Here is a 25,149-nt window from a genome sequence, read left to right as displayed (position 1 = left end):
AGTACACTGAGGTTATTTCCATTTTATAATCACAATAAAGCATAGGTTTAGTGGACATGTTTTAATTTCTATTTTTATTGTTTTTGATTTTTCCATCAAATAGTTCCATCATTATTTGTGATAGAAAATGAAGGAGAGTTGATACAATTCAATAAATGTATTACTTCATTAGAGTGGATGCTGTTCAGTTGCCAAACATGATGCTGGAGGAGAAATCCTCTCAACTTGATGCTTAAGAAATAAAGAAAAGCTAATCTCAAAACAATAGAACCCAGTTATATTCAAATTACAAATAGAGAAAAGATACAGTCAGAAAGTACAAGGAAAATGTATCTGAAGTGATAGAATTACAAGGCATCATTGGGGTAGAATTCTGAATGATTGTATTTTCACATCTTTGCTTTTTTGTTTTTGTTTTTGTTTTTGTTTTTTTGGTTTTGATAGTTACCAAACATTTCGCACCCAAGTTCTGCTATGTTCAAAGTTACATTTCCTAATTGCTTACATTCACTAAAAGCGAATACGTCGCAATGAAAAGAAATCAAAGAACCAGATAAGTGGCATACATCTACAATCCTAGCATTTGGGAGGTAGAGGCAGAAGATCAGGAATTCATGAGACCTTGTCTCAGGAAGAGACAGAGACAGGGAAAATTTAAAACAAATTGACTAGAAAACTGAAGTATTCAGCTGACTGTGGACACTGTATGTCCTTCATCAGCCTGACTGATGGTGGGCCATGGAGGCAACAATGACCAATAGGGGTCTTCTTGTTTGTTTTAATTGTCTGTGGTGATGTTTTCCCTACAGATATGTTCTTGATGACCAGTATGTCAGTTCAGTAGGAACCAAGTTTCCAGTCAAGTGGTCGGCCCCAGAGGTGTTTCACTACTTCAAATACAGCAGCAAGTCAGACGTATGGGCATTTGGTAAGGAAGTAACTACACAGCACCGGGCCCCATTACATAAGTCAGCTTCCACAACCGGAAACCGCAAGAACAGCAACATCCATTTGAAAAAGAGCCCTGAATCTTTACAAAATTACACACACAGTATGAGACAAGCAGGTGGTTGAAGAAGCCAATTTCCTTCCATGGGTTCAGGGTTAGGAAGTCTTAGGCACTTTCATAGTTTACATCATGTTAACATCTACTCGAAGAATCAAAGGATTTAGGGGCTTTTCCGATGAAATTTTCCAACAGTTTTTGTTTTGTTGTGTTTTTAACCATGGTTTTGCTATGTAACCCAGGCTGGTCTCAAACTCATGAACCTCCTACTTCCTTGGCCTCTCAAAATCTAGGGTTACAGGTGTGCACCACTTCTTCTAGCCTCAAAGAGTTTCATGAAGACATGGCTAAAATTTAAATCTCAGTTTATCTGAACCCTCAAAAGTTGGAGGGCTTAAATATAAATCACTGTTTATGGGCATGAGTATAACTATGGGTTCTAAAGGGTCCCTTCAGAATGGGCAGAGCCTTTTGGGCATCTCTAATGTAAACAACAGACTTGACTGTGTGCTTTCCTTGGCTTTGTATAAGTTCTCTTTGCATTACTGTAAGTAATACCTGGCAGAACCAACTTAGAAAAAGAAATCATTTATTTTGGCTCACAGTGGTGAAGGTTCCAGTTTGCAATCTGACCCACTACTTGGTGTCTGTGGTGAGGTGGACAGGGAGAGAGCACAGGATGTGGCAGGAGCAAAGCTGCTCCCCTTGTGACCAAGGAGAAGAGGAAAGACAAGAGGAGATGTTGCGGTCTCACTCTCCCCTTCAGGGCACTCTCTGCATGACTGTAAGGCCTCTCAAATTTTCCACACCTCCCAAAGGCATGAAGCTGGGAGTCAAGCCTCCAAACCACAGCAAACACCTTGTTTCAAGTCATCTCTCCCCTTGCTAAAATTAGCATTTTAGATCAGGATTTGGGAAACAACAGTCCTGGAATAAACTAGGTGCCCTGTTTCTGTAAATAAAGTTTTATTAGCCACAGGCATGCCTATTCATTTCCATGTTGTCTGTGGCTGATTTTGTGCTACAATGGAGTAGCAAATGGCACAGATACCATTTGACTCCCAGTCTAAGATACTTACCATTGCATATTTTTATAAAAGTTTGATAAACACTATTAAACACTTTAGATTAAAATTTACTGTCTCAAGCTACATGACAAGACACACCTGCAGTCTTGGACCTCAGGTGCTGAGGCAGAAGGATCAGTTCTAGGCCAGAATGAGAAACTTAACAAGACCTGTCTCAGAACAACAAAAATTGGCTAGTTGAGTTGGCAGTTTGACTCAGAAGCAAAGCCCCTGTGTTTGACCCCTAGCATGGCAAAAACAGACAAACAATCCAAAACCAAAAGAAGAGAAGTCAAATTCAGCAGAGGTGAAAAAAATTCTTAAGCTGTGATTCTATTAATTGTCAGAGTTTGGGGTTTTAAAAAATATGTTGATAGAATCATGGCTGTTTTCAACAACTGTCTGATAGGGCCAGGTTATGTAAATCAAATTATCACCAAGTGACAAAATATATTACATATGACCAAGAACCATTTCATGCTTGTGCAATTTGATTTACCATTTAACACATGCTAGACAACTTGGGAGAAGGAAATTTTAGTTAACGGTTTATTTTTCTATCCCAAATAAATATTAAAAATAAACAGTCCCTTTTGAAAAGTATAAAGATGATCAGATGGGCACACAAAAAGGCAAAGTCACACAGATAGTGCTTTTATGTTAAGTTCGGCCCTTGTTGTCCAAACCAGTTTCATATCTATGCATCAACTGATAGGCCTGCTGAATATTATTCTTCAAATCTGTACCATCATTCAATAGTGACAGCTTGTTTTGAACCAAAGACAGCATTACCCAATCTGATTATCCACCTCATAAAACAATCTATTTACAGTTGTTTCCTGACTGTTGACAGACAGTAAATCTATTCTTAAATAATTTACTTTTGCTATGGATATTCAAAATGAATCAGGGCCTCTGAAAGCCCCTCTCAAAGAAGCCCATCATTTCCCCAGTTATTTTATGCAGTGCTGTCAGCCTTGGGATAGTGAGCAGCCTCCCCAAAAGAGAGTTGTGAAGCAGTCTAGCTCTTTTGTAGGCCGGTTTAAAGGAAGAGACACCACAATGTGGAAGACTGCTTTATTATATTTTACATAAAATTTGTAGCCTACAAGTGAAAATTTGGGGTTTGGCAACAATTGCCTTCTTTCTGTATATGTGGGTTGTCCAGAGTTTTGAACGTGGCTGAGTGTTTAAAGCAGTGGTTCTCAACCTGTGGGTTGTGACCCCTTGGGGTTGAATGACCCTTTCACCGGGATCACATGTCAGATATTCTGCATATCAGATGTTTACATCATGATTCATAACAGTAGCAAAATTACAGTTATGAAGTAACAAAGAAAATAATTTTATGGTTGGGGTCACCACAGCATACGGAACTGTATTAAAGGATCGAAGCGTTAAAGAGGTTGAGAACCACTGCTGTAGCATCTTTGTCCTTGGAGAGAATGGCACCATTCAGGTGGCATTTTCAATACGCTGGCACTCTTTTAAAAGCACTCTGTGTCTTATCCTACTTAATCCCCATGGCAACTCCAGAAGATACTGTTTGGTGGGAGAGCTGAGGCCAAGAATCATTAACGAATTGACCTGGCTAGCAAGTGGGAAAACTCAGCTTCCAAAGGCCACATCTGAATGATCCCAAATGTCACTCTCTTGATCATCATAAACACTCCAACTTGGTGTCTTATCCTGAAGTCAGTAATGTCTTCAATGAGCTGGAGAGCTATGAGCATTCTGAAAATGGACAGATGGGCCATGAGTTCATGTTCCCAAGCCAATAATAGCCTGTGGCTTTTATCAGATTCCCAAATGGTATCTGACTCATAAAAGATGTGATGATAGACCAATAGCAACAACAGACTGTGGAATAAGCATCCATTGTTTTATCTTTATATTTGTACCAAAAGATAGCTCAGGTATGCAATGAACTTGTGCACAACTGCAAAAGCAGAAAGAAAGAAAAGGCAAGGACCTCATCACTCATAAGTTTTGGGTAGTGGCTTTCCACCCAGTTTGTTGTCAGTGTGAGGGCTGCATGAGATCCCAAGTGCCTTTCCAAAGCATCCCATGAACCTTAGCCCCAATCAGCTCCCACTACTTTTGCCATTCTCTGGTTTTCTAACAAAGCCATGGGGGGGGGCGGTGTCTGAAGAAATACAGGAACACCTAGACTGTAGAAGTGATAACCAAAGCCCACCTTCCATGCCCTCCTTCTTTCATTAAGACTTGTTTTGCAGAAATCCCTTGCTCTAGTTCATGGCCTTCTGGTCCTGTGATGTGAAGTTCCTTCCACAAGCCCTGGGCCTTCTGACACTGGCTCTCTTTCTCTTCTGTCTGCTGGGGCTGCCCCCGGATGCATTACAGGGATCCTGATGTGGGAGGTGTTTAGTCTGGGGAAGCAGCCCTATGACCTGTATGATAACTCTGAAGTGGTTGTGAAGGTCTCCCAGGGCCACAGACTCTACCGGCCCCAGCTGGCATCAGACACCATCTACCAGATCATGTACAGCTGCTGGCATGAGGCAAGTATACCCCCTAAGCAGGCTGGAATTGGGGAGATTCACTGGGGATGAGGGAAAGTACATGCTACAGAGAAGTTGAGAATGGTCCTGGATCATGTTTCTTTGTAATGTAAAAAAATGGCAGGGGTTAATAATTTGCTGAAGAACTTACACCACTGTTGTAAGAACTTTATAAATATTAACTCATCAGAAAATACCCTATACAGCAGGTAATACTATCATCACTGAAACTGACAAGTGAGGAAATAGGAGTCCAGGGAGGTTAAGTGACTTACCTCAAGTCACACAGTTATTATAGAGGCAGGCTGGCTGGTGCCAGTGTCCTCACTTTTTTTTAACATGTGGTTGGTTTGTTTTGGTTTTTCTAGACAGGGTTTCTCTTTGTAGCCCTAGGCTATCCTGGACCTCACTCTGTAGACCAGGATATCCTCGAATTCAGGAATCTGCCTGCCTCTACCTCCCATAGTGCTGGGATTAAAGGCATACACCACCATTGCCCAGTTATCTTCTTTTATTTTGAGATTATAATATAATTACATTTCTCCCTTGCCTTTCCTCCACTGCATGTCTTCCCATATACCCCTCCCTGCTCTTCTTCAAATTCATGGCCTCTTCTTTTATTTATTGTTATTGAATGCATATATGTATATGTATATAATATATAGTCCTAAATATAACCTGTTCAGTCATGTAGTGTTACTTTATGTATGTTTTAGGAGCTGACTATTTAGCAGGGATAACCAATTGGTGAACTCTTCCCTGGGGAAGCCACCATTCCTGTTCCCAGCTTTCCTTGGTTGCCTACAATTCTTTGTGTAGGGTTGAGGCCTCATTCTTACCAAAACTATAAAATCTCAACTCAAAAAATGCATGGTAGAAACATCTAAACACATACAGGCATCAAATGAAAGGCTGTTTCTCCTCCTCCTCCTCCTCCTCCTCCTCCTCCTCCTCCTCCTCCTCCTCCTCCTTCTCCTCCTCCTTCTTCTTCCTTCTTCATTCCCCACCCCATCCTCCAATTCCCAAAACACCAAATAACATGAAGCAGATGTGGGCCTAAAATGGAGGAAATTCCGACGCAAATTTCTTTGATGTTTATTTTAAACAACTAGTTGGTGTTGTGAAGTGTGAGGTTCCACTACTTCCTTCACTGAATCCACAATCCTGTCACACATACACACACTGAAAACACCAACCAGTTTATAATTGTGTACCCAATTAAAAAGATAGAAAGGAGCACGGAGCTCAGAGGAAGGACAGCAGCTTCCTGAATGCATTGGTGTCTGACAATCAGGAATTGTCTTCAGAGTTCCCTTGGTTTGTGAGTAGAGATGGTGCCAAAGTGTGTGCAAATGAGAACAGCACGAGCAAAGGCGTGGAAGCAGGCAGTGGCAGCGGGCAGCAGGCATGCTGTTCTCAGCTAGAGCTGTTGTTGGAACCACTGAAAATAAATTTGGAAGATTAAGTCTGGTCGAGGTTCTATACCCCGAAGACAAGGAAGGGGAGGAGGAGGGGGAGGAAGAAGAGGAGAGAGTCCAGTTTATATGCATTGTGAAGCCATTGAAAACTTTTGAGCAGTACAAAAACAAAGCTCTAGAAATATCCACTTTTATTTTATTGTGTTTCTCTCATCTAGTACAAACTACAGTCCAAATGCACAGTTTTTATAATGTTTATACGGTTGTTGGAAGCACTGTTTGCTAAAAGACCACCAAGAAATAAAGAGCCACCTTAATAGCATTGAGAGGCCACACTAATATTAATCTACATTTCCATGCAGAAAAATATTGATTTATTTAGGACTTCCTCTTCTGTGGTCTTGTCTTTCTATGCCAGCACCACACTATTTTAATTTTATGCTGATGTGCAACAAGTAAAGTATTATGCAATGTTTTAGCATTATGGAGGCTAGAACCCATAAGGCTTATTGTTCTTCATAGCTTCCTAGCCACTTTGCAAAGTCAAAAATCTCTGAAATACATTCATCTAGCTTAAAAGAAACACATTCACATCTTTAAGATTGTATTTCCTTTTTATTTTAACTGGAGACATTCTACATCTCCATGACACTGACATGTCCTACTGTAGGACAAAGGAGACTTTTTCCTAACATATGTTCCAATCTAAATGTGTATCTTTTTAACTCTTTCCTTATTTGGGGGGTCATTTTTAAAGATTTGATTTTGGTATCATTGCTATTATAAATGATGGCTTCCCTTCCATCATATTTCCTGACTGGTTACCATTGGCTATTTGATTTCATTGGTAAATTTTTTTACCCTGCCCATCTGGCAAAATCCTTCATTGTTCAGGGAGATTTTCCAGCATATAATTATGTTCTGTGCAAATAAAGATATCTTTCCTTTTCTAATTCTTGGGGCTGATTTTTGCTTTCTGGGTGCATTGATTAGTAAGAATTGTGAGTATAGAAAGCACCCTTGCCTTATTCCAAATCTCAATAGAAAGGTCTATGGTGTTTCCACATTTCAAAAGTCACTCTCAGTGAGTGTGGTACACATGCCTTGGATCCTAGCAATTATAAGGCAGAGGCAGAGTAAATCTCTATGAGTTTGAGGTCAGCCTAGTCTACAAGGCAAGTTCCAGGCCAGATAGGGCTACTCTGTGAGGCCCTCTCTCAAATGAAATAGAATGTCACTCGCATTAGGACTGAAGTATACATGCTTTATAATGTTTCTCTCTCTCTCTCTCTCTCTCTCTCTCTCTCTCTCTCTCTCTCTCTCTCTGTGTGTGTGTGTGTGTGTTGTGTGTACGTGTTGTGTATGTGTGTTATGTGTGTGCGCAATATGTTTGTATATGTGAGTGTGGAGCCATGGTGAGTTTGTGTCTGGTGTTAGTTCTTACCTTCCACATTGCTTGATACAGAATCTCTTGTTTGATGGTGTGTATGCCAAGCTAGTTGACCTGTGACTTTCCAGGCATTCTTCTGTCTCCACCTCCCATTTTGCCATACAAGGGTTGGGATCACGTAGACTCATGTCACACATCTGGCTTTTAAGATTGGAATTTTCAGGGCAAGTGCTGTTACCCACCGATTCATCCCTCAGCCCTACATTGTTGTTTTTCATTTTAGCTTTTGAGTCAGGGCCTTATGTATCCCACGCTGGCCTCAAACTTCCTGTATAGCTGAGGAAGACTTTGAACGTTTGATCTTCCTACCTCTTCCTCCTAAATTCGTGGTTTACAGATGTGTGCCACCATACCTAGTTAATGTGGTACAGCGAACTGAAGCCAGGGTGTCCTGAATTCTAGGCAAGCGCTTTACCAACTGAGTCACACCCCCAGCCTCGATACTGTCCTTTTGAATTATGGCTGTCATCATCTAACACATTGGGGTTTTCTTTTGTTTAGCTTCCAGAAAAACGCCCCACATTTCAGCAACTCCTATCTGCCATCGAACCACTTCGGGAACAAGACAAGCCATGAAGAAAAACTTGGAATATTGATGGGAATGAATCTAAACATTGACCAACATTCTCATTCTTTTTAAGGGAAGTGGAAAGACACAATATAATTTAGCTAGTTTTTAATAATGTCTTATATGTTGTTTACCTGTTATATTATCTATAAAACAACAAGGTAGGAAACAAGACATTTCTTTAAAATGTAGGTCAAATTGTTAACTTTGTTTGTGCTGCTTTTAGTGTACTATGGCAGAAATTCATTTTTAGATTGCAATTTATGAAGGATGTGTACTGTATGTAAAGATGGAGCAGAAATGAAAAGATGATTTGTTGAGAATTCACTTTTTTCTATTGGCACTAGTGTGATAATTAAATACTTTCCGGAAGAGAAAGGTGTGTACATTTTCCTCTGTATGAGAAATGTCTTGGTCATTTGATTACTTGGTTCCCAGTTTGTGGCATTGTTTGGGGGAAGTTTAGGAGGTGTGGCCTTAATGGAGGAATTATGTCAATGAGGGCAGGCTTTACTTGTGGTTTACTCTTTCTGCTTCTTGCTTGCAGTTCAAGATATGAACTCTCAAAAGCTGAAGAGCTGGCTCAGTGGTTAAGAGCACTGGCTGTTCTTCCAGAGGAACTGGGTTCAACTCCCAGCACCTACATGGTGGCTCACAGTGATCTGTAACTCCAGTTCTAGGGTATTTGATGCCCTCTCCTGCCCTTCACGGGCACCAGGTACACATGTGGCACAAAAACATGCATGCATGCAAAACACCTATACACATTTAAAAACAACCATCAAGGATGTGAGCTCTCAGCATCCTTCTCTACCTACCATACTCAAGCTGCCTCTGTCCGGCCGTTATGAGCTCTAACCCTCTAGAACTGTAATCCAAAATAAAGTTTTTCTTCTCTAAGTTGCTTTGGTCATAGTGTTTTATTACAGAACAGAAAAGCAACTAATGCAATATATAAATGATCTCAACATTAAACATGTTTGAGAGTCAAATGGAGAGTTGATTAAAACACAGATTCCTATGAACCACCTTAGAAATTTCAGTAAAGCTGGTCTGAGTGCAGCCTGTGAGTTGATATTCTTCCCAAGCTTCCATGCATGATGAACTGCCCTGGGGTACCTCAGTATGTGGCAGGTAACTGATATAGGGTCTATAACTCCATCTAAATGATACAATTTCTCCTCCAGACTAAAACAATGGTACTTCATGTCATCATGTATAGTGATATAAAATAATAGTGTTAAACAATGTGTTTCATGCTTCACACTGAGTACAGTTTATTATGAATGATGCTCTGGTAGAATTTAATGCCTTCTTTCCTCACACTAACCTCCACCATTATCCATCACCACTCAATGAGACAGTGGTCTTACTAGAATTAAGACAATCTTATTTTCTAATGATGTTATATATTTAAGTTGAGGGCTTTGGGGCATTTGGCTCATTTGAAAGATAATTGAAGTTTCTACTTCCATCTTATATCTTAACACAAACACAAACCAGTGTTTTAAATGTTTATTTTCTGAGTAAGTATGTGCACCATATGTGTCTAGTACCAATGGAGGCCAGAGGAGAGAGTTTGATCATTTAGAATCACAGTTACAGATGATTATAACCCACCATAGGAGTGCCATGAATCAAATCTCAGTCCTCTAGATGAGCAGCCAGTGCTCCTAACCACTGATATTCTTACTTTTACTTGCATCACCCATTTTTTTCCTGCCAGTGAGCTCAAATATCTCTCTTGCTTATTTGTTTCTTGGCATTTGCTTAATGGTTTTGTTATTTCAGCAGGGAATTGGCAGGATAATGACATTCTATTTTTAATGGAGATATACAAATTTCAATGCATAATTAATGGATAATGAAATGTCACTTTTAAAATAACCACTAGGACATTTACACATCAGTTCCTTTATTTACTATTTTCTGAGTACCAGTTTCCTTCCTATGCAAGTGATAAAAAAACGATCAAGTGATAGAACCTTCCTTCTCAACCTGCCCAGGCAGCCGTTCCTGCACTCTGGGGTTTTGTCCGGCAGGAACCTGTACCACAGGCTCGTTTTTTAATGCAAGATTATTTTATTTTATGTGAATGCATACCACGTGTATGTCTGGTGCCCAGCAATTATCTTTATACTGGTCCACCTGCAGTCTGTCTAAACTCTCTGAGAAGTGACAAAAAAAGAAGATTATGTGGTAAGAAACATTCCCAAATGGCAAGTTGGAGAGGAATTCTGATTCAGTCTTTGCTAGGTGGGCTCCAGTAGCCTTGTAGAACTGTTTCTGAGTTGTCAAAAGTAAGACACAAGTCAAAGGGCCTAGAAATTTTGTATTATATGTGCTTGAGCTAATAAAGAAAGACTCCAATATGGTAGTTTCCCAGGTTCAATTCTGACTTGGGAGTGAGTGTCCAAGGAAGACAGGTTGAACCTAAGACCTTACCTTTTAAAAACTATTTTGAGATTATAATTAATCATTTTGCCTTCCTTTTCCTCCCTTCAGACCCGCCCGTGTGCCTCCCTTGCATCATGGCAATTTTTCTTTGTTGTTGTTGTTGTTGTTGTTGTTGTTGTGTGTGTGTGTTCCTAAATATATAAATACAACCTGCTCATTCTGTGTGGTCTTTTCTGGGGAAGACTCTTGCTTCTGCTCTCAGTATTCCTTAGTTATCTATAGCTCCTTTTCTAGGGCTGAGGCTTCATGAGCTTTCTCCCCTCCATGTTAGCAGTGGTGGTGCCCTCATTCAGGTCATGTTTAGGCATCCATGTGGGTGAGACTTTATGAGTTTATCTTCTGACCTTTCTCACAGACAGACACGCAATCTCACAGAAAACTCCCTGTTCCTTTGGCTCTTATAGTCTTTCGCCCCCCCTCTTCTGCAACTATCCCTGAACCCAAGGGCCTGTCTTTACCTAAACAGGAACAAGTGGATCTCAAATGAGGGAGAATAAGTTATCGAGAAACACCAGGCAAGAGCAAACTGGCACCTGTTCTTTCTGACCCAATTATTCTTTTATTAACTCCACTGCCCATTAAATAATTAAATGCACAGGAAAGAAATACATGAGATTCCATAAACAAATGTCCTTTCGATCTCTGAACTCCAATTGCTCTTTTACATATACATCCTTGCTTCCTTATAGCCCATGGGTCAGCAATGTTTGCCTGCAAAAAAGCTTAGTGGGCCAGAGCTCCTCTAAGTAAACTCCTCAGTTCAGCTTTGTAGCACAAAAGCAGCCCTATATAATATGAAAATTGATGGGCATGGCTTTGTATCAATAAAGCTTCATTTATGGGCAATGAAATTTGAATTTCATATCATCTTCATGTGCCATGAAATATTATTCTACTTTTCTCTCAATAACTAAAATATATAATACTCATTTTTAACTCCAGGGGATGGGAATAATTTGGCTCATGGTTGACAGTTTGTCAACTTCTATCTTATGTCCCAGTACAGGACCACCTTTGTAAGTCTATCCTCTCAGAGGTTGGTACCGAATATGAGAAGGACCACAACATTTACCTGATGGGCAAAATGAGGACTGACCTGGGGAAAAATTTAGTTTGGGTGAGAGCAGTTTTTCTAATTTCCATGTTACGATGGGTCCTTTACCATGAATGGAGAGATTTTGGAAGGTGTTGGGTGATGGAATTGGTTCTTATCAAGGTTATTTCTGCACAGTGTTACACTAAAAGACAGACTGAGAACTTCATAAAGTAAATGTGGCAATTCCAGAGGATGTTTGATAATAGTTTGCAGAAGACCTTCTTGTATTAGAGAAGACAGGGCATACACAACATAAAAGGGTGTCAATGAAATGAGAATGTAAATGAAGGGGAAACGCAATTCTTGGTTGCCCCAGAAGAAAGATATTAAGGCAGATGATGATATGACAGCTTGATTGGAGGGGGCATGGATGTTATGCAAAGACACTCAGTCTTTGCCACCTAATATAAATGCTTTAAATGACTCATCCTGATTTTGATGAATTGGTGACCCAGCATTACCATGATCACATCAAATTTATTAAGTACAAAGTCACTCTAACATTAGACATGTTAACTTAATATAATTTTAATCAATGTTCAGGTACATAGTATTGTCGTATTCAAAAATGGTAGGTTTTTGGTTCCTAACCTGATAATGTATACAATCTGAGCACAAATCTTTTGAACTGATTTTATAATTTCTTGGTCCAACATGACAACTCTGTCCATAGAATGAAAGCCAAAAATAACAAACACATAAGCACAATAAGGGCAGAGGAGTGTACAAATCTAGCAAGTATTTATTGAGGTCTGCTTTGTGCTCATCATTGCTCAGACCCTGTGAGAGAATACAAAAGATTTTCGAGACTGGGCACCCACTTCACAGGCGAGCATTCGGCCAGGATTTTCCTTTACTGCACATAGAGAATAATGGAAGCAAGTCTCTGTCTGCATGCTCTGGGCTCATGGAGTTCCCTGTGCTCGCTGTGTATTGCTAGGGAGATGTTGATGAAGCAGTTTGAGAGAGAAAAAGAAAAGAAAACTTCTCTACCTGAAGTTTGGCTTCTTTCTCTTTTGAAGCTGGACCACCAAAGAAAGAACAATCCATTTCAAGTATTACTGTGAACAAATACTACAGTACTTGAAGTAAGTTAATGCAAAGCCATAGAGCATGACACCCACCACCGGCCACACTTGGTTTACAGTGAACAGTGTGCACCATTCTCAACGTCAGCAGTTCCAACAGTTCACATCACAGATTCCATACCAAACCCAACACTTGCTCCCAAAATACATCATTTCATCTTCCAACTCCAGTTACCCAACAGTGTCTCCATTTGTATTATCTCTGGACAAACTGGGAGGTCAAAGACATGTTTCCCTCTTTTACCCTAATATAAACATCTCTATTAATAAACAGAAGAGATGTCAAGTCCTAAGGCAGAAATAAATACTGAAAGCAATGTCAGTGAAGATGTCCACTCAAGTCAGATGCTCTTTGGACAACTTTTACTGAACAGACCATAGTTTTGATATCTAATGCCATGTATATAATCTCATATTTTGTGTACTATAACACTAGCAATTACATATAGCAAAATGACTCTAAAATGAAGTCTGAACGTCATCATTGCTTTGGAAGCCTGCATTACTTTCTCCTTTACCAATGTCCACAGAGTCATAAGGATTTTCTTCTCTTTTTGCTTCATTGTTCCTGTTAAGTAAAAAAACAAAGTCACCTTTAAAAAGTGATGTTAGAGGGGAAGCTCAGGGACCCCAGACTGATGGCTGAGAGGCCAGCATGGGACTGATCCAGACTCTCTGAACGTCAGTGAGGAGGCCTCGGCAATCTATGGGGCCTCAGGTAGTAGACCAGTATTTATCCCTGGTACACAAATGGACTTTGGGAGCCCATTCCACATGGAGGGATGCTCTCTCAGTCTGGACACATGGGAGAAGGCCTAGGCCCTGCCTGGGATGATATGACAGACTTTGAAGATCCTCCATAGAGGGCCTCACCCTCCCTGGGAAGCAGAGGGGGTATGGGGTGGGGACTTGGGGGGTTGGTGGAGGGCAAGGGAAGAGGGGAGGGAGAGGGAGCTGGGATTGACATGTGAAGCAAGCTTGTTACTAATTTTTTTTAAAGTGATGTTAGAAAGACACTTATACTAACCAAATGGATGAATGAATAATCAAAAAGTTTGATGGCACCCTGTGTTAAGGATGCTGAGTTGGAGAAAAAGGAACTCTCATAAACCAGGGCTATGTGTTTACATGAATTCTGCCTCTATGAGGACAGTTCAGATGTATTGATTAAAATTAAAAGTTCGTGTAGATTTTTAAGTCAGCCTTTCACCTATAAGGATTTGTCTTGCAGCAACATTAGCATGCACAGGAAATTGCCTGTATTTTTTTATAGACACAATCATTTGGTAACCATGGAAGAGTCCATTACTAAAAATGGAAAACCATATTATCAGGAAAAAAGAAAATGCTTTGCACAGCCAATCTGGAAATATCTCTAAAATATACTGGGTGGGAAATAAAAAAATATGTAGTACATACTTCACATATACTAAAAAGTGATAACTTTGGTTGAAATGAATCTCAGAAGCAAAGAATGGCAAAGGAACTCTGTGACTCCTTTGTGTTTTGGGATTTTTACCCATGTGAATGCACTGCCTAGAAAATGTTTTGTGTGCATGTGTGTACGTGTATACATACATGTTCATGTGTGTCAGTGTCAATTCATGTATTCTATAGTGCAAATGTGGAGGACAGGCAACCCCAGAAAGTTGATTCTCCACACCCATCATGATTGAGATGGGGTCTCTTTGTTGTTTCTACAGAGCATATCAGGCTAACTGGCCGTCGAACTTCCAAGATTCTCCCACCTCTGCCTCCCCTCCCCTTATAAGACTGGTGGGATTACAGATTACTGCATTGCTGCACCTGACTTTCATATAGGCTATGTGGATTCAAACTCAGTTCCCCATACTTGTGTGGTAGGTGATTTTACCTGTCTCCATAGCCTCAGTTTTTCAAGTGAAGTTATTTGGTAGAATTGAAAAATCTCTATATTGAAGAAAATTAGATAAAGTAGACTTATCCATGGAAAGATTCAACTGAGGGTGCTTAAACAACTCAAAACATGCATAGAATTTTGTCAGGCGATACAAAATACCAACTCATTTAACAAGCCCAACAAAGGTCAATTCTCTCTCAAGGCAGGGGCAAAAATCTAATCCAAAAAAAAAAAAAAAAAAAAAAAAAAGCTAGCAATCAGGTCTCTGGTGATTAAAACCCTCAATCAACTTGCAGCTCTAGAAAGAAATTAGAGGGTGCCTGACCATGAACTAAAATGATAAGGGGTTTGATCTACCCAAAGAGGAATGAAAGTAACTAAAGAGTAGCAGTTTGAAGAATATCTGACAGCTCATTCTTAGGTGGCATCACAGTTCAAAGCCCGCCTCAGTCCATCCTCTGTGGATGAAGCAAGGCTCATAGAGTGAGGGCAATCCCTTACTGAGTATGTGGTACTGCATGCCAATCAACCCCAGGCTAGACATCTAGTATGTGAGCTTACTATGAAGAGGAAGTGCTCACAACATCCTCCAAGTTTCTAAGGGACACATCAGAAGAGTTAAGTAGAGAATTGCCCAAATAAGTAATTGGCCCATGTATATATTGTGCTATTTGTTGCAAAGTTTCCAATTCCCGTTTCCTAAAAGACAGATAAGTCTAGGAAAAGACACTTACTTCTTTCGAGCTCTGATCCCAGTGACGATTAGGATAACGATGCCAACCACTACAATTCCCATCACAACGCCAAAAATAATCAGCCATATGGTGACTGGAGGCTGGTAAGGTGGTGCAAGGGTTGGGTTAATCCCCAAAAACTCCAGGCTGTTATCATCCAGGCCAAAAACATCATTGATACGGCCCCTAGAAAACCTATTTGCAAAAGCAAAATATAATAAGAGGGGCTGTTTAGACCAAATAAAATTCGGCCTAGTTATTTCCTCTTTATATCGTGTGTCCCAAAAGGATTAAATAAGGCTTATCATGAGAATGTACAACTTGAATTTGTGTAGTGGTGCATTCGTGTAAAGCCGGTGCTCTAGAGGCAAAGGGGGGAAGGGTGCATAAATAGTTCTACATAGCAAGATCCAGGATAGCCAGGGGAACACAGAAAGATACTGTTTTAAAGAAAAAAAACCACACAAAATATACACCTAAAATAACAATGAAATCAAGGTAGATAGGGCCAAGGTAGATGGGGGAAAATGTACTTTTGACAGTCACTCATCTTTCGTATCTGGCAACCTGAATTAGGTCTGTCAATAACCTCCTTTGAAATTTGAGTTGGAAATTTAGAAGTGACGGGGCTGGAGAGCTTGTGTAAGAACTTGTATTCTCTTCCAGAGAACTGGGATTTGGTTCCTAGCATCTACATTGGACAGCTCATAAGGGCCTATAACTCTAGTCCCAAGGACTCTGATGCCTTTTTGCCTTCATGGGCACTGCACACATGTGGTACACATACAAACTTGCAGGCACACCCACTAAAATGTTAAAAGAATAAAGTTATCATACAAATTAATAGGTTTTGCCAGGTGGTACTGACACACGCTTTTAATCCCAGCATTCAAGAAAGAGAAGCAGGCAGATCGCTGTGGGTTTGAGGCCAGCCTGGTCTACAGAGTGAGTTCCAGGACAGCTAGGACTACACAGAGAAATCTTGTGTTGAAAAGCCAATAATAATAATAATAATAATAATAATAATAATAATAATAGTAATAATAAGTTTTATTATACAAAAGAATTTTAGAAATGAACAAATGGTTAGTATTTGTTCATGTGTAAGCACTGCATTTTAAAGGCTAAGTTTGAATATTTAGCAAGAACTTCTCAACTTTCAGAGTGCATCCAAAATTATTTTACAACAAACAACAGAAAAGCATAACTGAATGTACATCTTTTATAAATGAATCATGTCCTATACCCAAATTTCTGTAGGAGTTTTCCAAACAAAAGGTACTGACATTTGGAAGCAGCATCAAGGAGTACCACGGGAAAGAGACCTCTGCTTCTCTCCAGCACAGAGATAAGTGGCTGAAGTTGATGGAGTCAGAAAGAAGAAGGGTATGTAAAACAAAAACAGTGTAAAGGGGAAACATTCTGGTTTGTAGACTAAAATGTCTTGCATCACAGCCTCCTATCTATGGGTGTAGCTCAGGTGAGAAGGTCAAACTCCATCAGAGAGGACAAGCAGCTAGCATAGAATTAGCCATCACCCCTGGCAACCTCAAGAGTTTCTCAAGACATTCTAGAAGAGTCATTTCTAGAAAAGAAAGTTTGAGGATCCCTGTAGTTCATAGCTGGGAATCCAGGAAAAGCAGGCATTTTCACAACTATTTCAGCCAGTATTTTGTCTAAGGCAGATAATTGCCCTTTTGGGGGAGGAAAATGAATCCTTGGGTATGATTCAGTCACACACAACAACCAGGCCAAATTTTCTAGGCACACCCTATCCAGCAGGTCTGAGATCTGGCCTCAAAGTTATATAGGATTTCTGGTGTGGCTCAAGAGCGCCACCTCGTGAGATGCCAGGTACAGGAAGTTTATTAAGCCTTTTCGGGGGCAGGGGTTGGTTTGGTTATTTGAGACAAGGATTCTCTGTAACCGAGCCTTGGCTGTCCTGGAGTTAGTTCTGTAGACCAGGCTGGCCTTGAAATCACAGAGATCCGCCTGCCTCTGCCTCCCGAGTGCAGGGATTGAAGGTGTGCGTCCCACACCCAGCGTTTTTATTATCATTTTTAATAACAAAGGAAATCATCCATCTTCCACTCCTGCTATCTTATTTAAGACAGCTGAGGCAAACTGGACAGGTCATTTCTTATGTATAATCACTGCTCCACAGTAAATTCCTCTCAGTGTGGGTGACAATTAATGTGAAAGGAATTTGGTGTTTGCCTGCCTTATTTCCTGCTTTGGGCAGTTAAGTAAATCTTTCATAACGTCCCTGAAACAAAAGGTGGCAGTCTGTGCCCATTTCCCTTCTGCCCTTTGCAAACATGCTAGCCAAAGCTTCCTTTAGCCAGAAATGACTTCCCTTTGCCTGAGATCATTGTCAGGCTAGAGAGGCTAGGGAATGAACGTCACCCCGAATCACTTCTCAGCCAATGACTAGTGAGAAGTAAATATCCAGTTCCCTCTGCCTTCTGGGGAGACAATTCCTGTGCACATTCTACCGTTTCCAAAGCTGCCTGGCAGGACTGACGTCTAGTTTCTGACAACAGGAACTTGTTTGATACCTTGAAATGGCACCTTTCCTCTCTTTTCTGTCTCAGGTTCACAGCTTCCAGAGGTGCTTCTCGGGACTGTATTCTCCCAAATAAATGGCTTGTGCCGCAATCTTTGTCTGAGGGCCTGCACCTGGGGCGGTCCCTAATCAAAACAAGTCTCTTGCTATTGGATTATAATAGAACTAAAACCCCAGTCTGTGCAGTCAAAGAGATGGTTCGGCCTGTGCAAGAATGAAGACCCGCGTTTTGATTCTTAGCACCCATATGAAAGAGCTGGGGTGGTAGTACCCAGTACCTGTCCACTCCAGTGTTGGGGGTGGGGGAGACAGGCAGATCCCTGAAGCTTACTTGCCAGCCTAGCTGAGTTGATTAACACCATATTTAGTGAGACAACCTGTCTCAAACACCAAGTGGTACCAGGTCAGAAAAGATACCTAATGTTAACCTCTGGCTTCTACACGTGGTCTCATGTCATGAGTACACACCCATACACAACCCTATTACGTACACCACACACACAAAAACAACAACAACCACCCAAGTTTTGAGATGAGGCAAAACACGTCAATGGCTTAGAATAACGTCCAGCACACAAAAGAGTGCACTAAATGTAAACTATTGTTGCATCAGCTAACCCCTTAACCCTTATATGGTTTGTTTGAAAGTAAAACATCACCTGACAGCCTCTTCAACTTCATTTCTAGGAATGATGTCAGACACATTTTGAGGTGAAGTGACAAAGAAGTTGAAGGAGACTCTTGGTTTCAAGTCACTCACCCGTATATCTTCCACCCTGTGACAAAAAAAGGAAAAAAAAAAGAAACGTTTTTTTCCTTCTTTCCTAATGAGAGAACACAGTAAAGAAAGGAAGTCCTCCCCCTGCTGGTGGGAAGGAGATGGGAGCAAAGCTCCTGGATGAGGAGATACAGGGCAGGGCAAGCAGTGGGAAGGTATGGACAAAAAAAAAAAAAAAAAACTTTACACTTTCCAAAGCACAAGAAATCAACTGTATAAAAATTTCAAAACACTGCACTGCTGTGGGGCATGGTAATACACTCCTTTAACCCCACCACTCACTCAGAAGGCAGAGAGGCAGGAGGATCTCTGTGAGCTCAAGGCCAGCGTGGTCTACAGAGCCGAGTTCAAGATAGCCAGAGCTACACAGAAAAACCCTATCTCAGAAAAACAAACAAACAAACAAAAAGTTGTAATACCGACTTTTGATGCTGCTTTTCCCCCCTACAACCACACAAAACCCACACCTGCTCAATTCTTTTTAATGCCAACTGAAAGCATCAAGAGAATCAAGAATGAATCATGGGGGACATAGGAGTGTGAAAAGCAGCATGGCAGACAGTGATATCCTAGTGTCCCAGACAGATACAAAGTGTTAGCATTCTCTAGCCTGGCTCTACCCAGCAAAGCATTGGGTGGCATCAAGGGATTAAGGTAAAAAGTAGGGATCGCTACACAATGTGACAAGGCCATGCTCTCAGAGTGGTGCTAATAAAAAACTAAGGCAGAGTATGGGGTTATCTATAGTCCTTGACCTTCTCACAAGAAAAGCCAAAGGCAATGGAATAGCCTTGAGGCCCAAATGAACTTTCTTTGCTCACTTTTACCCACCAACCCTGCCCAAACACTGCCCTGACAACATGATCTATTTGCCTCCAGTAGATGCTTCCCCATGCACAATGGCCTTCTTGCTGTTCCTTTGACAGGCAATGGATATTACCTCTCAGACTTTATGCCTGTTTTTCCTCTGGCTGAACACTTTCTCCCATTGTCTGCACTGTTGGCTTTTCTGCTTCTCTCCCTGCTTCTTAAGGTTAGCGATGTCCTCTCTAATCAACTCCGTAAAAGCTGAACATTCCCTAGCCCCTTTTCTCATCCTGCCCCCTCTCCCCCGCCTTAGATCTTTTAGATCTCTCTCCTATAGAAGCTCAAGGAAGGCAGAAATTTATTTTTCCTCTTTCTTATACTTCTAAGGGTAGGATGAGAGTGTATGGAGAGAGAAAGGGGGGTTAATAACAACAATGCTCATGCCATCTACAAGTTAAACCACAAGCATCCTAAAAGGAAGTGACCCGAATTCCAGATGCCAAATAAATTCTTGGACTATGCTTATGTAAGCAACTCTAGTTAAGATCAGTGAGCCCCAGATAAACAAAACAACAATAAAAAAAAGGTACAAGAGTAGGAGGAAGAAGAAAGAATTCAGTGGGAGGCAGATGAGAGAACTACAAAACACAGTATATACATATACAAAATTGTCGAAGAATTTAACAAATATATTTATAGTGCTGATGCACGTCTTTAATCCCAGCACTCAGGAGACAGGGGCAGGTGGATCTCTGTGAGGTCAAGGCCAGCCTGGTCTAGAAAGTTGAGTTCCAGGACAGCCAGGACTGTTACACAGAGAAACCCTGTCTCGAAAAACCACACAAAAAAGTTAAGCATCTCTCCTCAGACTCTAGAATTGGGGTATTTTTGTCTATAGACCCTAGCAGATCAACTCACCCAAAAAGAACTGTTTGGGTTTTGTTCTTTGCAAAATATACTCTCATGGCATACGCAACAGTTGCTCGAAACAGGTACATTTCGTTGTCATTCCATTCATACTGCAAATTCAGAAGAAAGACCATCACTCAGTGGGGGAGGGGTGGTAGAGGAGAGGGGAAACTGGGGAGTCCTCATCACTATTCCAAGGACTCTGGTCATCAAGTCTGTGCCCTCCAATGTGAGCACATATCAGCATTCGGTGGTGGGATGCTTAAAACTGATTACTGACTGTACTTGAAGACTTTCTGATCAGACCATCAAGGATGAGACTCAAGAATTTGCATATCTATTAGGCCCGCTCTCAACTCATCCCCACCCCCACCCCATCTCCACCCCTTGTGCCAATGCTGCTGGTCAGGAAATCAACCTTGCTTCAGGACCCATGATGCTCACCGCTCCTCTCAATTTGGTTCAATATGAATTGAAATAAGAACCCTGAGTATAGGTTTATAGATGGGAGACAGCCCAAAGCTGTGGGGGGTTTTTCGTGTATGTTGTAAGCAACTAAATCTAACTTTTACTGTTTTGATAGGAAGTTCTCAGCTCTTTGAACCATCCATGGTACTTCGAACTATTATCCCAGCATTAGAGCGGTAGAGGCAAAATAATCAGGGCTTCAAGGAAAACCTTGGCTACATAGCAACTTCAAGGCCAGCCTGGGCCTACCTGGGATCTAAAAAAAAAAAAAACCAAAACCAAAAACAAACAAACAAACAAAAAAACAGCTCGTGTTGTTTGCAAAGCCTGGTAGAGGTGTTTGTGTTCACTCTTTTCTCCAGTAGCTGGCAGTAGAGATCAATACATGACACAGGAATTTAATTTCTCCTTTTCTTTTAGGGAAAAGCAACACAAAGGCTCACAAAAGAATTGTTTTCACTTAAGCTTGGTTTTGCTCAGATCTGTGAAGGATGGGGTTTAACCCTAATAGTAATCATGGTATATTACTGCTGCTCCTAGTAATTTTCTGGCCAGTACTTCCAAAGCTTAAACATATAAAAGGTAAATTCTTCAGATGATGCCTCAGCTCCAATGGATGTCTACCATAAAATGATTTCAACTGGGCAGATATGCTGGCTCTGTTGCACATGGGTACTGAAAAGACATCTCACTCAGTGATGGGCTTGACAATGGCACGCCATCAGATTTGCATGGAAAGGAAACATGGCCTCAAATGCCCGGACAAGAGAACAGAGAAGTTTCCTGATCTGCCAGGAGTAATTTCAGTTTATTAGGCCAAGGGAGAGAAAACTGTAATCAGCATATATTGTGTGAGAAAAGAATCTATTTTCACTAAAAGAGAGAGAGAAAAAAACAATAGTTTTCTTATGTTACCATTACTTAATGATTTTATTATTTATATTTTGGTGTCTTATTTGTCGATAACATTTTAGCAAAGTTGTTTTTCAAGCCTTAGAAAATATTTAAGTTCTCAGGAAACGGGGAGGTAGAAACTGAGTCTTTGGATCTACATAATGACACAACAATTTTCTGTAGCACCTTGGACTATTTTATCTGATTGTCCCAGGTTGACTTCTAAACCTGCAAGGCTTTCAGGTTTCCAGGACACACCCAGGCTTTTGATCCCATCTACCTGAGACAGCATGTCCTCTCCTCCTTCCTAATCAAAGCTATTACTGAGAAGGAGACTATTTGGAAAGAGCAGGGAAAGAGTGGAGGGGGTAGGGGAGATAGTAAATGAAGGGGTGATTTGCCATCAAAGTAAATGATGTAAATGTATGAAAATCTCACAATGAAACTCATTTTGTACAATAACTATATCCTAATAAAAATATCTTTTTTTTTGAAGCTTGTACTTCCTAGGGCTGGATCAACTGTGATGGGTGTTCAGGGGAGAGCAATAGCTAACACTATAAATAATAAGAGTTTCTATAAGATATTTTGTTACCCTAAAGTTCATCACTAAGTCAATGGTTCTCAATGTGGCTATACTTAGAACTGCCAGGAGATACAAAAATTCTTTACATTTTAAAAATGCATTTATTTTATGTGTGTGAGAGTTTTGCCTGTACAATGAATGTTTGTGCCTGGTGCCTGCGGAGATAAAAATAGGGAACACAAGAATCCCTGGAACTGGGGTTACAAATGGTTGTGAGCCACCATGTGAGTGCAGGGAACCAGATCTGGGTCTTCTACAAAAGCCTTAAGTGCTCTTAACCAACAAGCCATCACCCCAGCTCCAGATTTTAAAACTCTTAATGAGGTTGGGTGTGATAGTGCATGCCTTTAATTTCAGCATTCTGGAGGCTTTGTGGGAGTTCAAGGCCAGCCTTGTATACACAGTGAGTTCCAGGCCAGCTATAACTGCACTGAGACACAGTCTCAAACAAAAGAAAAGTCCTAAGGCCCAAATCTTGGTGTCACATTCCAGAGCAATTAAACAAGTGTCTCTGGAGGTGTAACCCACACACTCATAGTTTGAAGACTTCCCACACTGTTCCAGTGTTGAGCCAATTTGAGAATAGAGTTTCCCAGTCATTACTATGTATATAAACCAAATGGAGGGTTTATAAAATTGTGGGTCCTGATTAAGCAGGTCCAGGGCTGGGGCCTGAGATGCTACACTTTTATCAAGCTTCCAGATTTGAATATTTTTTGCCCATGAACCAACCATAATGTTAATAAAACCAGAAGGTAGATGATTAAGAAAACAAAACCAATCAAAAACCTAAGAAAAGAAACAAGCCCTCAATATATACCCATGATCTTGTCCTTGAATACAAGGCACAGTGGGAAGAGTCAGTTGGGAAAGTGAGTGCTTGATAATTAATGATCAGAAGCAGATGCTTCTGCTCAGATCTTCCTAACACCTTCAAGGTAACAAGTGAACAGCAGGCACCATCTGGGTTGGATTACAATGGAAAAGAAGGAAGGAAGGAAGGAAGGAAGGAAGGAAGGAAGGAAGGAAGGAAGGAGAGAGGGAGAGAGGAAAAGAAATAATGAAGGAAGGAAGCAAAAAAGGGAGGGAAGGAGGAAGGGAGGGGAGGAAGGGAAAGAGGGGAAGGAAGGAAGAGAAAGAGGTAAGGGAGGAAAGGAAAGAAAAAGGAAAGAACGAAAGAAAGGAGGGAAGGAGGGGAGGACGGAGGGAGGGAGCTGAAGGCAGAACCAGAGTTTACAGTTTTATTAGAACCACGTGGCCTCTCTTCATTTAGACCATGCTGGAATGGGATTTCAAGGGAAGAGAATGTTCCAAAGAAAAATGGAATCACCATTCAGAATACTCACTGCATTTTCCCCAAGAGCTGATTTCAGGCTTATCCTCACTTTAATGCTTTGGTCAGCATCTGGTTAAAGAGATATTTCAGACAGCTGGTTTAGATGACAGACTAACTACACATTTATTTTTTTTCCTTTTCAAGATTTCACTAAGGTGAAAGCAATAGGATTTTTTAAGGTACAGACACAGCTTTTACAGAATGAGAAACTGGTATCTGCTTTCTGAGAGGACCATAAGTCACTGCTCAGTGTGTACACAGAAGGGATCACAGGAGAGAGAGAGAGAGAGAGAGAGAGAGAGAGAGAGAGAGAGAGAGAGAGAGACAGAGAGAGAGAGAGAGAGACAGAGAGAGGAGAGTCTCCAAGAGAAAGCTTGGGATTCTGATCCAACAAAGGTTGGAAGAAAATGGGAAATGGTACTGAGGTTGTGGTTAAAGGCACTTTGGAGATGGCATGGTTCTTCACATCATTATCACTTTTTCAACCAATTGGAACTTGTTCAACAAAACAAGATATAAACCTGGAAAGAAGATGTGGAACATAGGAAACAGGTTTCAACCCAGAGGAAGTAGGAGAAGATTCTGAAGGACGATTATGGTATTATGGTCCATATTAAGATAGGGGTATGTAAGACTCCAAGGGGAAGTTTCTAGGGAGAAAAATGGAGGATGAAAAGAATAGATAAATTGGACTAGTTGGTGATAAATAAATGCTCTGTTTGATGGTGAATTATGCATGCCAAAACTGAGATGAGTTGAAACTCTGATACAAACTAGTCCCTTAAGAAAGAGTACGGCATAGTATGTTATTTGGCTGCACAGGTGGCCAGACATAAACACTGATAACTGCTTCACTAAAACCCACATTAAATCTTTCCTGAGACAATGAAAAAATGCCAAAGGGAGAGTAAGCAGGAGAGGGGTTCTACGACTGTCTGATAGTAAGACACCAATTTAAACAAAGTTTTAGAGATAGGAAAGTGACAGGGACTAACCATGATGAAGATGACAGTGTCTTACAAGAGTATCCTGGTTAGGTTTGTTTGTTTGTTTTGTCAACTTGACATAGCTATAGTTATCTGGAAAGATGAACCTTAATTGAAAAAGATGTCTTCATCATATTGGCCTATGGGGCATTTTTGTGACTAATAATTGATGTGTGAAGTCCCAGCACACTGTGGGCAAAGGCCCTGGGAATATCAAGCTGAGTAAGCTATGGAGAGCACACTATGGTCCTTCAGTTCCAGCCCCCAGCATACTATCTTGTGTTTCTATAACTAGAAGCTGTCAGATGAAACCAACCCTTTCCTCTCCAAGTTGCTTTTGGTCACTGTGCTTATCACAGCAATAGAAAGCAAACTAGGACAAAGAACAACATTCAAGGGCGGTAGGAGAGTGTTATAACACTTATTGTGAACACGAGAGTAATAAGAACACTTGACAGGGTTTGTGACACAGTTTAAAGAAGAGGGAATGCATATTCAGCTGTGTCACAGCCCCCTTAAGGCTGTAGCTAAAGG

General features: G+C 40.8%; 2 protein-coding genes across 2 annotated transcripts in view; one reads left to right on the top strand and one right to left on the bottom strand.

Moving 5' to 3' along the window:
* Positions 1-8,076, top strand: part of Bmx (BMX non-receptor tyrosine kinase) — a 46,778-nt gene extending 38,702 nt beyond the window's left edge. Inside the window, exons 16-18 of the mRNA XM_035450177.1 lie at positions 810-928; positions 4,438-4,595; positions 7,965-8,076. Of these exons, the coding sequence (XP_035306068.1) occupies positions 810-928; positions 4,438-4,595; positions 7,965-8,039 (352 nt within the window). The 3' untranslated portion in view covers positions 8,040-8,076. The remainder of the gene's footprint in view (positions 1-809; positions 929-4,437; positions 4,596-7,964) is intronic.
* Positions 8,077-12,041: 3,965 nt separating this feature from the next.
* Positions 12,042-25,149, bottom strand: part of Ace2 (angiotensin I converting enzyme 2) — a 50,381-nt gene continuing 37,273 nt past the window's right edge. Inside the window, exons 14-18 of the mRNA XM_027432806.2 lie at positions 23,640-23,698; positions 20,355-20,455; positions 18,511-18,627; positions 15,286-15,480; positions 12,042-13,240 (exon numbers count right to left, since the gene is read on the bottom strand). Of these exons, the coding sequence (XP_027288607.1) occupies positions 13,132-13,240; positions 15,286-15,480; positions 18,511-18,627; positions 20,355-20,455; positions 23,640-23,698 (581 nt within the window). The 3' untranslated portion in view covers positions 12,042-13,131. The remainder of the gene's footprint in view (positions 13,241-15,285; positions 15,481-18,510; positions 18,628-20,354; positions 20,456-23,639; positions 23,699-25,149) is intronic.

The sequence above is a fragment of the Cricetulus griseus genome, chromosome X (genome assembly GCF_003668045.3).
Source record: "Cricetulus griseus strain 17A/GY chromosome X, alternate assembly CriGri-PICRH-1.0, whole genome shotgun sequence".
Taxonomy (NCBI): domain Eukaryota; kingdom Metazoa; phylum Chordata; class Mammalia; order Rodentia; family Cricetidae; genus Cricetulus; species Cricetulus griseus.
This window is presented reverse-complemented; position numbering and strand designations above follow the sequence as displayed.